This window comes from Oryx dammah, unplaced genomic scaffold, assembly GCF_014754425.2.
Source record: "Oryx dammah isolate SB20612 unplaced genomic scaffold, SCBI_Odam_1.1 HiC_scaffold_23, whole genome shotgun sequence".
In the NCBI taxonomy this organism is placed as follows: domain Eukaryota; kingdom Metazoa; phylum Chordata; class Mammalia; order Artiodactyla; family Bovidae; genus Oryx; species Oryx dammah.
In genome coordinates, this window is record NW_024070207.1 from 130,436,305 (window position 1) to 130,453,433 (window position 17,129).

General features: G+C 49.3%; 1 protein-coding gene across 4 annotated transcripts in view; it reads left to right on the top strand.

Moving 5' to 3' along the window:
* DHRSX (dehydrogenase/reductase X-linked) overlaps positions 1-17,129 on the top strand; it is a 130,349-nt gene that overhangs the window by 25,567 nt on the left and 87,653 nt on the right. For all 4 annotated transcript variants that reach the window (XM_040266411.1, XM_040266409.1, XM_040266412.1 and 1 more), the window contains 2 exons: positions 6,696-6,803; positions 11,528-11,596. In XM_040266411.1, the coding sequence (XP_040122345.1) occupies positions 6,696-6,803; positions 11,528-11,596 (177 nt within the window). The remainder of the gene's footprint in view (positions 1-6,695; positions 6,804-11,527; positions 11,597-17,129) is intronic.

Consider the following 17,129-nt stretch of genomic DNA (forward strand, 5'->3'; position numbering starts at 1 on the left):
CATCCATCCATCATCCATCATTGATCCATCCATTCGTCCATCATCCATCTATCATCCATCCACCCACCCACCCATCCATCTATCCATCAGTCAATCCACCCATTCACCCATCTATCATCCACCCACCCACCCAGCCATCCATCCATCATCCACCCACCCATCATCTATCCATCCATCATACACCATCCATCCATCCATCCATCAACTTATCCATCATCCATCCATCCATCATCCATCATCCATCCACCATCCACCCATCATCCATCCATCCATCATACACCATCCATCCATCCATCCATCATCCAACCACCCACCCATCCATCCATCCATCGACTTATCCATCATCCATCCATCCATCATCCATCCATCATCCACCCATCATCCATCCATCAACACTTGGGCTGTTCTCACTGTCCTGGCTCTTGTGAATCAAGCTCGTCTGAATCCAGCTTCATCACGCGTGTTTGGGCGGATGCATGGTTTCATTTCTCCGGGATATGTTGACACCTCGGTGTGGCCAGCTGGGCTCTTGTACCTCCATGTTTAACCTCTTGAAGAGCCGTCAGACTCTTTGCCAAAGTGGCCAGTGCAGCTTACATCCGCGTCAGCCTTGCGTTGGTTCTGATTTCTGTACCTCCTCGCTAGCTTTATACTCTCTTCCTTTCTCCCTCCCTTCTTTGTCTCCCCTTTCCTGTCTTTCCTCCTCTCTCCCTTTCTTACTCTACCTCTTTCTCCATTTTCTCTTTCTTTTTCCCTCTCTCTTCTTTCTCTCTCTCTCCCCTCCCGTCTTCCCCTCTCCTTCCTCCGTTTAATATAGAAGCCGTCCGCATAGTTGTGAACCAGCGGCTCACTGTGGCTTGGATTTATCTTTCCTTGATGCTCTCCTGGCAGTCTTCTGTTGTTGTTTCCCAGGAGAGCACGGGAGCAAAGATTTAAGGGGTGAAGCAGTGAACAGACGACCCACGCGCTCTCATAGAGAATTCACAGCGGCTTACATGTGTCTGCAGAAGATAGGGAATGCGGAACATAAATCAAAGTCCAGGAACCTCATAGATAACAGAGGGGCGATGGTGTTGCCACTGCCTTGGGCTTTCAAAATGCCTGTACCTGGCGCCCACTTCTGTCTCGTGACAACCGTGCTTCGCCTTGGCATCCAGCCGCCAGTATTTGATAAAAAAGGGACCAGGCATGGAGTCAGCCCCCAATTCTAAAAGTAGCCACAAAGCTCAGGTCATTTCAACATAGCTGGACGGGGGCCAAGATGGCAGAGTTCTTTGTTTTGAGGTTGGTTTTCTTTTTTAATTTCATGTATTTGTATATTTATTTTTGTCAGCACTGGCTCTTTGCCGCTACACGTGGGCTTTTTCTCTAGTTGTGTGAGAGGGGTTCTCTTGTTGCAGAGCCTGGGCTCCAGGGCACACAAGCTTTAGAAGTTTTGGCTCCCAGGCTGTACATCTCAGGCTCAGGAGTGGTGGCTCACTGAGCTTAGTTACTCCCTGGCATGTGGGATCCTCCTGGACCAGGGACTGAACCCGTGTCTCCTGCATTGCAAGGCGGATTCTTTACCACTGAGCCACCATGGAAGCCACGTTTTGCTTTATACTTTCAGTTCAGTCGCTCAGTCGTGTCCGACTCTTTGTGACCCCATGGACCGCAGCACACCAGGCCTCCCTGTCCATCACCATCTCCCAGAGCTTGCTCAAACTCATGTCCATCCAATCGGTGATGGCATCCAACCATCTCATCCTCTGTCATCCCCTTCTCCTCCCACCTTCAATCTTTCCCAGCATCAGGGTCTTTTCCAGTGAGGCAGCTGTTCACATCAGGTGGCCCTAGGAATGGAGTTACAGCTTCAGCATCAGTCCTTCCAGTGAATATTCAGGACTGAGTTCCTTTAGGATGGACGGGTTGGATCTCCTTGCTTTATACTTTAAGAAGGCTATATTCTTTTTTTTTTTTTTATTAATGAAGGCATGAGTTTAGACTTTTTACAAAAAGTTTCTGGGACTTCCCTGGTGGGCAGACCAGTGGTTAGGACTTGGCGCTCTCACTGCGGGGACCCCAGGTTCGATCCCTGGTTGGGGAGCAGCAGGCTGGGCGTAGCGGTCAAAATACACCCGTAAATAAAAGCTGCTAGTTTGAGATAGTTTTAGATTCAGGTACAGTTATAAAGAATTCAATGGGGCAACAGCCTTCCTGCTTTTCTGCAAGAGGAGCCCTCTTGTATCGTGACGGATACAGGTACCGTATCCTACAGCGAGAGGCTGACTTTGACGGAAGGCAGTGCTCCCCATCTCCTGCCCTAACTTGTGTTCACTCCTGGGTCCGTCTGTGCGATCCTTGTGATTTCTGTGTGCGTGTGGGTTTGAAAATTCCCCATCATGGTTCTCAGTGGTAAAGAATCTCTCTGCAGTGCAGGAGACCCGGGTTTGATCCCAGGGTGGGAAAAGACCCCCTGGAAAAGGGCATGGCAACCCACTCCAGGATTCTTGCCTGGAACATCCCATGGACAGAGGAGCCTGGTGGGCTACAGTCCATGGGCTCACAGAGAGTCAGGACGGAGCCAGTTCCAACATCCTTGTCCACATCTGTGTCTTTTTCCATCTCGGTGAATTTCTTGTTCATTTCCTTCTTTTTCTCTTTCAGGAGAGTTGTTAAATGTTTTCGAATTATTTTGCAAGAACTCTTTATAGACAAAGAACACGAGCTTCTTCCCACGTGGCACCCTTCTTGTTTTTCCTTTCGCTGTCTTCTGAGGCACTTTTGGTTCCATGGGATGAAGCAGTCTTTTCGTGGTCCGAGTGATACAAAGCCTTGTTAAGGGCCAGGTGAGGGAGGGGGTGAGGTTAGTGGTTACAAACTTCTTCGTTCAGGAATCCGTGTCCATTGTGATGCTCATCTTAATGTCCAACAACACAAGTGTTTTTCTCTGCTCTGCAACCTCTTATCTCCCTGTGAATGGACTACTGTTGTCCCCTTAAAGGTCAGGGCCTTGAGAAGGGACTATCCCATCTATTTATAATGTTAGTCTAAATCTCCAAGCAGACAAAGGTTATTCTCTATTCTGCAGCTTTTTAAATCTCTCTGAATGGAAAAGGGTTATATACTCCTAAAGATCTGAGACTGAGAATGTGTTTATGGTGTTCCTCTGACCCTCCAAGAAGACAAATGTTGTTTTCTATTCTGTAACTTTTTCTCTCTCTATGAATGTGATACCATTAAAGGTCAGAACCTAACAATGAACTATCCTGTCTATAATGTTACTATAAATCTCCAACCAAACAAAGGTTATTCTCTCTTCTGCAACTTTTTAAATCTCTCTGTGAGTGGAAAAGGGTTATACTCAGGTAAAGATCTGCCTAAGAATGAACTATCCTGTCTACAATGTTACTATAAATCTCCAACCAAACAAAGGTTATTCTCTCTTCTGCAACTTTTTTTAAGCTCTCTGTGAGTGGAAAAGGGTTATGCCTTTAAGATCAGAAGCTGAGAGTGAACTGTTCGTCTATTTCAGGCTCTGGGCAACATTTGTAAGGCAAAGCAAAAGAGCACAAAGGTTAAAGTAAAAGAAGCAGGTCCAATATGGATGATTTTGAGCAAGCTCCAGGAGGAGATGGAGAAGGATCGGGAAGAACGGCGTGCTGCGGTCCACGGGGTCGCAAAGAGTCATTGGGGGCGTCTCTCACACGTCACGAGCTCGAGCTCGGCGCTCGGAGCCCTGTTGTGTTGCTCTTTTCCCAAGCTGCTGCCCGTCCTCCAGCTGTGAGGTCAGCCCTCCGAGTTAGACACTTAGAAGCATGACCGCGGAGTGTCTAAACATAGCTCGCAAGGGACCGCGCGGCTCGCCCTGCAAACGCTGTGTCTTTGCCAACTGTTCCTTTGCCAAGATCTGAGCTTTTTTTTTTTTTTAATTACTTTTTATTGATTGATTTACTTTTGGCTCTGCTGAGTCTTGGTTGCTACACGTGGGCTTTCTCTCGTTGCAGAGAGCAGGGGCTGGTGTCTAGCTGGAGTGTGTGGGCTTATCATTGCGGTGACTTTCTGGTTTGCGGAACACGGCCTTCAGGAGTTGCGGGTTCGGGGCCCTGGAGCACAGTTGTTGTTCCCGTGGCGTGTGAGATCGTCCCCAGATCAGGGCCGGAACCCGTGTCTCCTGCCTTGGCCTGGCGGGTCCTTTACCTCCGAGCCACCTGGGAATCCACAGTTGCCTTTCTTCGTGAGCACCTGGCTGTCCAGACCCAAACCCTGGGGCAAGTAGTTGTATCTGGTAGTGTTGTACCAGGAGGCTGCATAACTGATTGGTTTTAGAATTAGTGGAGCAGGTGAGAGCTTTGACAGGGCGGCTGGTACGTTTCCGTCTGGGATGGACAGCTGGCGCGGTTGGGGTCAGGTTAGCGTCCTGAATTTACTGGAGACGTAAGACTCGGGTGCGATCCCTGTGGTAGGGAAGCTCTCCTGGAGGAGGGCATGGCAACCCACTTCAGGATTCTGGCCTGGAGAATCCCGTGGACGGAGGAGCCTGGCGGGGTACCGTCCACGAGGTCACAAGAGTCAGACACAAACCTAGAGAAACCCATGGACGGAGGAGCCTGGCCGGCTACAGTCCACGAGGTCACAAGAGTCAGACACAAACCTAGAGAATCCCATGGACAGAGGAGCCTGGCCGGCTGCAGTCCACGGGTCACATAGAATCAGACACGACTGAGTAACTAAATCTAATACCACATACTCCGCTATTATGAATAGACCCTTACGTCACCTCTCAATGGGTCAAATACCTTAAAAAGGGAGTTTAAAAATACAAAGCTCTTGCAAGAATGCATAGGGTTTAATCTTTGTACATTCACAGTGGTCTGTGGGGTCACAAAGAGTCAGACACGACTTGGAGAGCGGACTGCCACGGCAGGTGGCTGACACATGGTTTCCGCACGGAGACGCGGCGCTGTTGCAGAGAGCTCTAAGCTGGCACCTGACCTCGCCTCTTCACAGCCGATTCCTAGAAGTGACATTGCGAGACCAAACGATGGAATCACATGTAACTGGGGTAGATATTACACAGTTTTCCCCGACGGACCTGCGCCGTCTTGCACTCCTATCCACTTTGTGGGTCAGAGCGTTGTTCCCGTGGCCACACCAGAGAACGTGATATTGAAGTCTTTGAACTCTCACCAGCCTGCTGGGTCAGATGGTATTCTTGCCGTTTTCGTTAGCTATTAACATGTCCGTCACTGGGTGTAAAGTTGGACCTGTGACTTGAAGGGCCATTTCAGTATTTTTTTGTTTGTTATTTTTTAAGCATTTAAATTTTTAAAAATGTATCTTTATTGTTTTAAAGCCTTTACTGTATTTGTTTTGGGCTTCCCTGATACCTCAGTTGGTAAAGAATCCGCCTGCAATGCACGAGACCCCAGCTCGATTCCTGGGTTGGGAAGATCCCCTGGAAAAGGGACGGGCTACCCACACCAGTATTCTTGGGCTTCCCTGGTGTCTCAGACGGTAAAGAATCTGCCTGCAATGAGGGAGACCTGGGTTCCATCCTTGGGGTTGGGGAGATCCCCTGGAGGAGGAAATGGCAACCGACTCCAGTACTCTTGCCTGGAGAATCCCGTGGACGGAGGAGCCTGGTGGGCTACCGTCCATGAGGTCGCAAAGAGTCCGACATGACGTAGTGATGAACACACACAGAAATGGAGTATAAGTTTAAAAAATGGTGACTCTGTTGTACCACTGAAACTTATAAAAATATTATAAATCAAGTGTACTTCGATGAAGAAAAGGAATTTTGTAAAATAAAATACAGGAGACAGGGAATATACCAAACTCATGCTTGCTACGTTGATCCTAAAGGAAATCAGTGAAACCAGCCCATCCTAAAGGAAATCAGTCCTGGCTGTTCATTGGAAGGACTGATGCTGAAGCTGAAGCTCCAGTACTTTGGCCACCTGATGCGAAGAGCTGACTCATTGGAAAAGACCCTGATGCTGGGAAAGCTTGAAGGCGGGAGGAGAAGGGGACGACAGAGGATGAGATGGTTGGATGGCATCAGCGACTCACTGGACATGGGTTTGGGTGAACTCCAGGAGTTGGTGATGGACAGGGAGGCCTGGCGTGCTGCAGTCCATGGGGTCACAAAGAGTCAGACAGGACTGAGCGACTGAACTGACTGACCAGAGTTGATCCCATAGTAAACCTCCTCGGACCAGCCACTTCCTACACATAGCAACTCACTCACCTAGAAGCTTACCACTCAAATGCAAAGTGACCCGTCTGTCCAGGACTCAGCCCTGTGCCTTCCTGGCAGGGGCTCCCAGACTGTGGGCCTCCATCCACCTGCCCCACCCCCCTCCCATGGACTGCGGCCCTCCAGGCTCCTCTGTCCGTGGGATTCTCCAGGCAAGAATCCTGGAGTGGGTTGCCATGCCCTCCTCCAGGGGGTCTGGAGACAGGGATAGAACCCGTGTAGACGGCTTCTTTACCCCGAGGGCCCGCTGGCAAGCCGAGGCAGTCATCAGTCAGGGTGAAGGTTCTCTGTTACCCTTTCCCATCCTGAGGCTGTAAATAACTCACAGGAACAAAACCACAGGTATCAAAGCACAGCTCCTATTGGCATCGCGGCCTCTCTTGTGCCTTCGTTAGCACCAACACGTGCTCTGCTTCTAATCCTTGTTTGTTTTCTTTCCTTTCTTCTTCTGCAGTCTTCTCTCCGCAACCGGAACGTGTTGCCATAGTGACTGGAGGGACCGACGGCATTGGATACTCGACCGCAAGGCAGCTGGCGAAGCTGGGCATGCACGTCGTGATAGGTGATGGTTCCTTTGTTCAGGACCTTACGTGTTAGAGTGACTGGGAGATATGCCGCCGTTTGCCTCTCTCTGTGTTATGCAGATATCGGTGTGGTTACAGATCCAGGGAGGGTTCCCAGGCAGCCCAGTGGTAAAGAATCCGCCTGCCAGTGTAGGAGACACGAGAGACCTGGGTTTGATCCCTGCGTCGGGAAGATGCCCTGGAGGAGGGCATGGCAACCTACTCCAGTATCCTTGCCTGGAGAATCCCACGGACAGAGGAGCTGGGCGGGTTACAGTCCCTGGGGTCTCGAAGAGTCTGACACGACTTAGTGACCGAACAACGTATTCCACTGTGGGCTTCCCAAGTGACTCAGTGGTAAGGAATCGTCCTGCCAATGCAAGACACCTGGGTTCGATTCCTGGATCGAGAAGACCCCTGAGAGGAGGAAATTGCAACCCACTCCAGTATTGTCAGTTGGGAAACCCCATGGACAGAGGAGCCTGGCCAGCTATGGTCCAGGGGGTTGCCAAGAGTTGGACCCGACTTAGCAACTAAAGAACAAAGCCAGCAGGTGCAGAAGGCATTAACGGTCAACCCTGAAAAGCTGAAACAGACAGGAAATTGTGATACTCTTTTTTTTTTTTTTTTTGGATAGGAGCCTAGCTTCTCCTTTAATGTGGATCATATATATTTTTTTAACCTGTGTGACTCACTGCAATAAATGACAGTTAAGTGTGGGTTAGCCTCCCAGACCTGTCATAACAAATTACAGCACAGACTCGATGGATGAAAGAGCACACGTTTACCCTCCTGCAGGCCTGGAGGCTGGAGTCTGAGAGCCAGGTGTGGGCAGGGCTGGTTCCTCCTGAGGCGTCTCTGCTGGGCGTGTGGACGGCCGTCTCCTCCCGGAGTCCTCATGTGGCCATCCCTGTGTGTGTCTCTGTGCCCGGACCCCTTCTTATGAGGACCCCAGTCCTATGGGATCAGGACTCACCCTACTGACCTTGTTTCAGCTTCATCCACTCTTCAAAGGCTCTCATGTCCTAATACAGGCTGATTCTCAGGTCCTGGGGGTCAGGACTTCAATAGGTGCCTTTGGGATGTCTCGGAATCAGCTCCTAGGCGATTTCAAGCATCTTCTGTAGCTGCAGAGTGGAGACGCTCTCAATTTCCCCTTCTTCTTTTTGAAGCTTTCTGATGGCTTATATTGGTCCCTCCATCAGCTTTGGAAATGAAGGGACTTTCTTCTGCTAGGAAAGTGGAGACACTTCAAGTCAACTCAATTTACGTTTGTGAATATTGCAGCTGTTTAAATCAGCTGGAAAAAAGATACAGGGAGATGAGCTTTGAAAAAAACAGACCGAAATATAATATTGATCACATTTCTCCAGACATCCTCTGCATTTAATTAATTCTTTTTTATGGTGTCCGTTTTGATGAAAATTGTACAATAGGTCTGGTTTTACCTCTTTCAACTGTTGTCACTCAGTCATGTCTAACTCTTTGCAACCCCATGGACTGCAGCAAAGCAAGTCCTTCCCTGTCCATCACCGTCTCCCGGAGCTTGGTCAAACTCATGTTCACTGAGTTGGTGATGCCATCCAACCATCTCATCTCTGTCGTCCCCTTCTCCTCCTGCCTTCAACCTTTCCCAGCATCGGGGTCTTTTCAGATGAGTCAGCTCTTTGTATCAGGTGGTGAAAGGATTGGAGTTTCAGCTTCAGCATCAGTCCTTCCAATGAACATTCAGGACTGATCTCCTTTAGGATGGACTAGCGATGAGCAGGGCTTGTGTTCCAATAAAACTTAATTTTTCTTATCACAGCAGGAGATGAACCAGGTTTAGCTTCAGGCCCATTGTTTACTGGCACTAATTTGGGTCAATATCTTTTTTTTTTTTTTTCCTCCTAACAAGTGGTACTTTCCTTCCTTCCTACAGACCTTTACACTGGGGTGAGCAGGGTTCATCCTTCCCAGAGCAAATCTGGATGTGGGAGTTTGCCCTTCCCCCGTGACTTGGTGCCGTTGGACCCTTGCTTTGCGGCTTGTATAAGGCTTAACCGCCACCAAATAGAGCTTGACGGCGAGGCAGACCCACTGCGTCTGTGACCTGCTTCCTTCAGGGGAGTGTTTCCGGGTATGCTCGTGGATCCCCAGTAGATGTAGACGCAAGAGTAGCAACAGTCTAAGGTCAGGCATCGGAGAAGGCAATGGCACCCCACTCCAGTGCTCTTGCCTGGAAAATCCCATGGACGGAGGAGCCTGGTAGGCTACAGTCCACGGGGTCACAAAGAGTCGGACACGACCAAAGCGCGTTAATACGTATACACACATAGCTGACACACAGTGTGGTCTTAGATTCAGCTGTACAGCAGAGTCACGAGTCGTATTTGTGTTTGTATATTCTTTCATCGGACTCTTTCCCAGTATAAGCTATTGCGAGATATTGCATGTAGTGCCCCGGGCCGTGCAGTGGGTCCTTGCTGTGTGTCTACTTTAAATATAGTTGTGTCTCTGTGTTCATCACGAACTCCTAATTTACCCCTCCTCAGCGTTCCCCTTTGCTAACCATAAGCTGTTCTCTGTCTGTTTCTGTTTTGCAAATAAGTTCGTTTGTGTTGTGTTTTAATTTTTTTTCTTTAAACTTTTTTTTTTAACAAACACCAAAAATATTTTTTATTGGGGTACAGCGGATTAACACTGTTTTGATAGTCTCAGGTGGACAGCAAAGGGACACAGCCATACATATACGTATACACATTTTTCGCTAAACTCCCCTCCCATCCAGGCTGCCACATGACATGGAGCAGAGTTCCCTGTGCTGGACAACAGCTCCTTGCTGGTTCTCCATGTTAGATACAGCAGTGTGTCCATGTCCATTCCAGACTCCCTGACTATCCCTTCCCCCATCCTTCCCCCTGGGAACCATAAGGTGATTACAGAGGACTGAGCAGAGTTCCCTGTGCTGGACAGCAGCTCCTTGCTGGTTCTCCATGTTGAACATAGCAATGTGTGCATGTCCATCCCTGCGGCTCCACTGCCTGCCCCCCGCCTCAGCTTTATCCGGTCCCCCTGTACGTTTTCTAGGAACTCGGGGCTTCTTTCTTCATTCACTGGAATCTCAGCTATACCAGCTCTCAATGCCAACGTGACCTGACCCTGCCAGGCAGCCTGGCAGCAGATGGCATTTTAACAGTGTGTCTCACTGTGACTATTTATTGTTTCCTTTTCCCGTCTATTCCTTCTGATGTTCGCATCACGTGTCCTTCGTTTCTTTGCCGTCAAGGTGTCTAAATGGTTTATGATGTGTCTCTTCCTCATGTTGTCTCTTCTATTGTTAAAAATATTCATCTTTGTTTCATTTAAAATAAATACACTTAAAAAAAATTGCACCGATTTCAGGAGCAAGCTCATACATGCCCATGTCCCCCACTCAGCCCTGAATTCTCTTTCTCCGAGGTGGCGGTGTTTGATGCATCCAGCATTTAGAGATGGAAGACGTGCGTTCTTTCCGCTCGTGCCCCTGGCCCCCACTTGCAGGAAGAATCTCTGAGCAAACCGGCCATGACCACATAAGAATTCTTTCTTTAAGGCGCCTGAAGCTGCCTAAAGCGCCTGAGGTGCACATCACTTTTGCAGCTGGTCATCTTGATGTCCGCGGCTTTGAACTTCTCCAAGGGCGGCGGCGGTTTCTAAATCCCTTTTTGTTCACCTCCCCCAAAGATGTCCTTTGCCGCTCTTTGTTCCTCTATGTGCAGCTGGAGCTAAAAGCATTTCTGTTTTCCCTGGGTTCACCACCCTGATGCTGGGAAAGATTGAGGGCAGGAAGAGAAGGGGGTGACAGAGGATGAGATGGTCGGACGGCATCGCCGAGCCTAGGGACGGGAATTTGCAGAAACACCGGGAGATGGTGAAGGACAAGGAAGCCTGGCGGGGCTGCAGTCTGTGGGGTCGCAGAGAGTCCGACACGCCGGGGCGACTAACCCTTTGTTTCGTTTATTTTTCTGGTTGGCCATGCAGTGGCTTGAGGGATCTTAGATTCCCCGCAGCAGGGATTGAACCCAGGCAGGGAACGTGTGGAGTCCTCGACACTGGACTGCACGCGTTCCCTTCTGATGCTTTTCAATCCCTCCAGCGTGGAGGGATTCCCTGGACCACAAGGGCTTTGAAAGTTCTGTGTCCAGCGGGACATGTCCTTCGACAGTTTCAGGCCCATAGTCTTCTTGGCCTCACCATGGTTCTCATGCCATAAGCTGACACGCCTGTGTGGAATCAGTGAAAAGTAGGATGCTCCAGAAATGCATACGTGTGTGTGTGTGTGCGCGCGTGTGTGTGTGCGTGCGTGCGCGCTTAGTCACTCAGTCGTGTCCGACTCTCTGCGACCCCATGGACTGTAGCCCGCCCAGCTCCTCTGTCCATGGGATTCTCCAGGCAAGGATACTGGAGTGGGTTGCCTCACCCTTCTCCGGGGCATCTTAGCTCCTGCATTTCAGGCGGATTCTTTCAGCTACCAGGGAAGCCCCCCAGACCAGCTTGCTTTTGGCCAATGCAGGCTGAAGAAAGCGTATCTTCAGCGGATACATTCAATCAGCCACAGATGCTCTGAGCTGTTGGCCAAGTCCCAAGAGCAGAAATGGAATCAGACACTTGGCAGGCTTTGCTGTTCACCATCTCGAGAAAAGGTTGTTTCACGTGGAGTGGTTTTCTTCCTCTGATTCGTGTGTCTTTCTCTCCCTTCTAGCTGGAAATAATGACAGCAAAGCCCAGGAGGTCGTGAGGAGGATAAAAGAGGACACGCTCAATGACCAAGGTACCTGCCTGACCTCCCCCAGAGAGACGGCGCTTCTGGTCTGCTCGGGGTCCGGGTTCCCGGTGGGGCTGCTGGAAGCAGCTTTGGGGAGGGGCCATGTCTCTGCTCTGGAGCGTCTCTCTGAGGGCCTCTGGTCCTCCTTGGCCAGCGCAAGGCAGCACCAGGCATGTTACCCGTGAGGGAGAGTGCTCCTGGTGAGATCGAGCCGTGTTTTCATTCCTTATCCATCCCCAGGGTCCTCTGAGGCCTGTGTCCACTCAGGAATCTTTGGATGTGCGTACCGGAAGGTGCATCCATCTCCTTCCGCTTCTTCTTCATTTTTAAAAATAATGTTATTTATTTATTCATGTTTTTTGGCCGTGCTGGGTCTTCACTGCTGCTCCGGCTTTTTCTCTGATTGCGCCGGGTGGGGGCTCCTCTCAAGTTGCCGAGTTCCAGCTTCTACTGCGCTGCCTTCTCTTGTTTGGAGCACAGGCTCCAGAAGCTGGGGTTCACAGGCTGAGTTGTCTCCCACAGCACGTGGGATTGTCACGGATGAGGGATTGAACCTCTGTCCCCTGCATTTGAAAACACCCTGATGCTGGGAGAGCTTGAAGTCAGGAGGAGAAGGGGGCAACAGAGGATGAGATGGTTGGGTGGTATCACCGACTCAATGGACATGAGTTTCAGCAAGCTCCAGGAGTTGGTGATGGACAGGGAGGCCTGGCGTGCTGCAGTCCATGGGGTCGCAGAGAGTCGGATTCAATTGAGTGGCTGAACAACAACAGCTTACCAGAAAAAAGAAAAAAAAAACACCCCATGCCACCCCAAAATACCAATAAACCCCCAACATGATGTTAACCAGCAGCAAAACGCCACTAAGAATGTTCAAAGGAATCCAAATAGAAGTAGATATCGCAAGTGAAAGTTGGTCAGTTGTGTCCGACTCTTTGTGATCCCCTGCTCCGTATGGAGTTCTCCAGGCCAGAATACTGGAGTGGGTAGCCGTTCCCTTCTCCAGGGGATCTTCCTGACCCAGGAATCGAACCAGGGTTTCCTGCATTGCAGGAAGATTCTTTACCAACTGAGCCAGAAAGGAAGCCTAAATGGATATTGGTCTTCAGTAATTACATGCTAATAAAACCTCTCTTATTTGGACCAAATAGTCATGCTAATGTACCAAAAAAAAAAAACCAAAAACAACAACAAAACAAAACCACGCCACCCCTACAATACCGATGAAAAAAACCCCACTCCACAAAACAAATAGGAAAATGACTTCACAATGTTCAAATGAATCCAAGTGGAAATAGAAACTGGTTTTGAGTAATTACATGCTGAGAAAAGCTCTTTTATTTGGAGCAAACAGTCGTGCTAATTGACCAAGGTGGGGAAAAAAAAGAGCTGCCGCTAAAATACCGATGAAACCCCTGGCACTAGAAAATAAACAGCAAAATGGTTTGCTAGTATTCAGAGGGACTCAAATGGAAGTAGGTGAGTGACATAGTCTTCAAAGGAAACCCAGGAAGGTCAGCTTTGCTTTTGCACATTTCACTGGTGACTCACACAAGCCACGGTGGAATTCCCTGGTCGTGAATCCCAGTAAACGTGGTTTCTGTGCTTTTTTTTTTTTTTTTAATATATTTATTGTTTGTCCCTGCGGATCTTAGTTGGGCCCACGGAATCTTGGACCCTCGCTAAAGCGTGCGGGAGCTTTTCTTGCAGCGTGTGGGATTTTAGTTCCCTGACCAGGGACGGAACCTGGGCCCCCAGCTTGGGGAATTTGGACTCTTAGCTGCTGGACCACCAGGGAAGTCCACTGTCCTTTGTTTTTATTTTTATTTTTTAAGGTTTTTAAAATAACATTTATTTCTAAAAGTTAACACGTACATAATAGGAAACCAAAAAGCACAAGAAGCAAAAAACTAAGTCATTCATAATCACAAGCAGTTTACCGTTTGACATGTCCTTCTAGGTCTCATCTGTGTATTTTCACAACTAAGCATTCATTTTTATGTAATTAAGACCGTACAGTTATGTATCATGCTGTTTCACACATCATGAATATTTACCATTTCAAACCAAGAAGGCGTCCCTTGCTTTGCATCACCGTTCTACACGTCTCACCATCAAGAGGGCCTTCCTGGTCAATTTCACACCTTTCCTCATATTCTTTTTAAAAAATGTTTTAGAGCTAAAGTGTACCATGTTAGTGTCAGCGATACAATCCAGCGACTCATTTACACATATATGTGTATTTTTTCCAGGTTCTTGCCCCATGTTGGTTTCTGAGAGAATATTGAGTAGAATTCCCTGTGCTATGTCACAGGTCCTTGCAGTTTATCTATTCTCTATGTAGTGATGTGTGGGCTTTCTAGGTGGTGCTCATGATAACCCGCCCGCCATGCACGAGACGCAGGTTCGATCCCTGGGTCGGGAAGATCCCCTGGAGAAGGGAAATTGCAACCCACTCCAGGATTCTGGCCTTGGAGAATGCCATGGACAGAGGAACCTGGTGGGCCGCAGTCCGTGGGGCTGCAAAGAGTTGGACGCGACTTAGTGACTAAACGATATTGACAGCACAGAAGCCCAAAGAGAGCTTCTAAGAGGCAGGAGGAGGAGTCCAAAGGGAGTGAATGCACGTCCCCAGATAATGGTCTCCAGGAATCTGGTTCCGACTGCACCACCTCCAATTCTCCTTTGCTGTGTGCTTCCACATGGAGCGATTCTTCTGGGCGATGGTTCGCCTGCTGGGTGGAGACGGCCTGCCGGAAGGGGTCTGGCAAGGATGCCACATGCTTAGAGGCAGGCCTTGCCACACCTCTGTCTTGGAGCTCCAGGTGGAGGGGTCTCTCAGTCTGGGCAATGGGCCGTCCACCTGTGCGTGTCCTAAACCGCCCTCCTCGCCTGCAATCCACCTTCTTGGACTCGCCAGCTTATACTTGGGAGTGGATTCAGCTCTCTGCTTGTTCCAGCCTCACGTTGGCATCAGTCCTCTGCCCCGTGCCTGCGGATAAGCCGGGGCGTGGACGGGGCGGGCAGGGCGTCGGGTTTCAGGGCTTGGAGCATCGCTGCCTTGGCCGTCTGCCTGATCCTCATCCTAGGCATGGGCGCCTGCCTGTCAGACGCCTGCCCCGACGTGTCCTCAGAGGGTTCGCATTTCGAGTGCTTGATTGACGTGCCTTTAAAGGCATCCACGTTGGAGGCCCTCTGAAGGAGTCCACATGGCAGCCTGGCATGGAAAGCCATGTCTAAATGGTGCCCGTTATGGGGTTTCTGGGGTGGACTTGTCCTTGGAAACCCTCCCTACCGAATGACGTCTCCCGTTCGGAGCAAATTCCACGATCACCTGCTCATAAAATGGAACTTGAGATTATGTTAAGATTCCTTGAGGGGTTGTTCCGTTGCTAATCGTGTCCAGCTCTTTGCAACCCCATGGACTGCGGCACGCCAGGCTTCCCTGTCCATCACCATCTCCCGGAGCTTGCTCAAATTGATATGCATCGAGTCAGTGATGCCATCCAACCATCTCATCCTCTGTCGCCCCCTTCTCCTCCCACCTTCAATCTTTCCCAGCATCAGGGTCTTTTCCAGTGAGTCAGCTCTTCGCATCAGGTGGCCAAAGGATTGGAGTTTCAGCTTCAGCACCAGTCCTTCTAATGAATATCCAGGACTGATCTCCTTTAGGATAGACTGGTTTGATCTCCTGGCAGTCCAAGAGACTCTTCAAGAGTCTTCTCCAGGACCATAGTTCACAATCATCAATTCTTTGGTGCTCAGCAAATTCTGGGTGTGGGCGGGAGGCTGATGTATTTGACTGGATCCTAAGTTTCAGAGAAGGAAATGGCAACCCGCTCCAGTATTCTTACCTGGAGAATCCCATGGACAGAAGAGCCTGATGGGCTACAGTCCATGGGGTTGCCAAGAGCTGAGCAACTAACACTGCTAAATTCAGAGAGATGTCGTTATGGGTTATATAATTGGGGGGGAGGGCCTTCAAAAATATCATCTGTGAATGAGACAGTAAATGAAACGTGGGTCCATGCATACGAGGGAATCAGCCGTAACGAGGAAGGGAATTCTGATACCTGCTTCTGCGTGGGTGAAGCTCAAGGTCATGACGATGAGTGAAATACGCCAGACAAGAGGACGAGTTCTGCAGGATTTACACTTCTAGGACGTTCCCTAGAGGAGCGTGGGGGCTCTAGTGGTAAAAGAGACATGGGTTTGATGCCTGGGTGGGGAAGATCCCCTGGAGGAGGGCATGGCAACCCACTGCAACATTCTTGCCTGGAGAATCCCGTGGACAGAGGAGCCTGGTGGGCTACAGTCCAGGGGGTCGCAAAGAGTGGATCATGACGTGGGGTAGCGAAGACTTGGTCATGACTGAGCGTGCAGATACTGGATACAAGAGTCAGATTGATAGAGATAGAAATAGGAGGGTGGGTTCCAGGGATTGCCGGAGGCCGTGGGGAGTCAATGTCTCATGGGGACAGTCCCACTTGGGAATGATGGAAAATTCTGCAACTGGATATCTCTGTGTGTGTTTTCATATTTATTTGGCTGTGCTGGGTCTTAATTGAGGCCCTGAGGATCTTCACTTGCAGAATGTGGGACCTAGTTTCCTGACCAGGGGTGGAACCCAGGTCCCCTGCATCGGGAGGTCAGAGTCTTAGGCCCTGGACCACAAGGGAAGTCCCCTGACCTTTGTTTTCCAAAGGAGGTGGGCGTCCCTTGCTTTGTGTCGCTGTTCTACACTTTTCAACATCAAGAGGATCTTCCTGGCCAATTTCAGACCTTTCCTCATATCATTCTTTTTTTCTTTTAAAATTTTAAAATTAAAGTATATCTTGATAGTTTGAGGTATACAGCACAGTGATTCGTTGTACATATACATGTTATTTCTTTTCAGATCCTTTTCCCCTGTTGGTTCTTAGAGAATATTGACTATTTTCCCTGTGCTATACCGTAGGTCCTTGTTGTTTATTTTATATATAGCAGTGTGGCGAATTCCAGGGGTGATGCAGTTGGTAAAGAACTCGCCTGCCAATGCAGGAGACGCTGGTTCCACCCCTGGGTCAGGGAGATCCTCTGGGGCCGGAAATGGCAAACTCATTCCAGTATTCTTGCCTGGAGAATCCGTATGGACAGAGGAGCCTGGCAGGCTGCATTCCACGGGGTCACAAACAGTCGGACACGACTGAGCGACTTCAGTTTCACTTTCACCAAACTTACAATCTCTATGTTTTTCTTGGATTTAATTTAATTTCCGTAACCACACAGCCTTTAACAATATGAGGTATCGAGTTTTAGGAAAGCCCATTCTTTTTCCAGAAGATTACCAAAAGAAAAAAAAAGAGAAAGAAAATCTGAATAAGAAACACAAGTGGTTGCCTAATCTAAGAGGGTATGGAAATGAAAGCTTCAGGTGCTCAGTCCTGTCTCACTGTTTTTGACCCTGAGAACTGAGGATGATGGTGGGGATGGTGCTGATGAGAGAGCAAGAGTGATGGGGATGATGGGATGATGGGATGATGGGATGATGGGATGATGG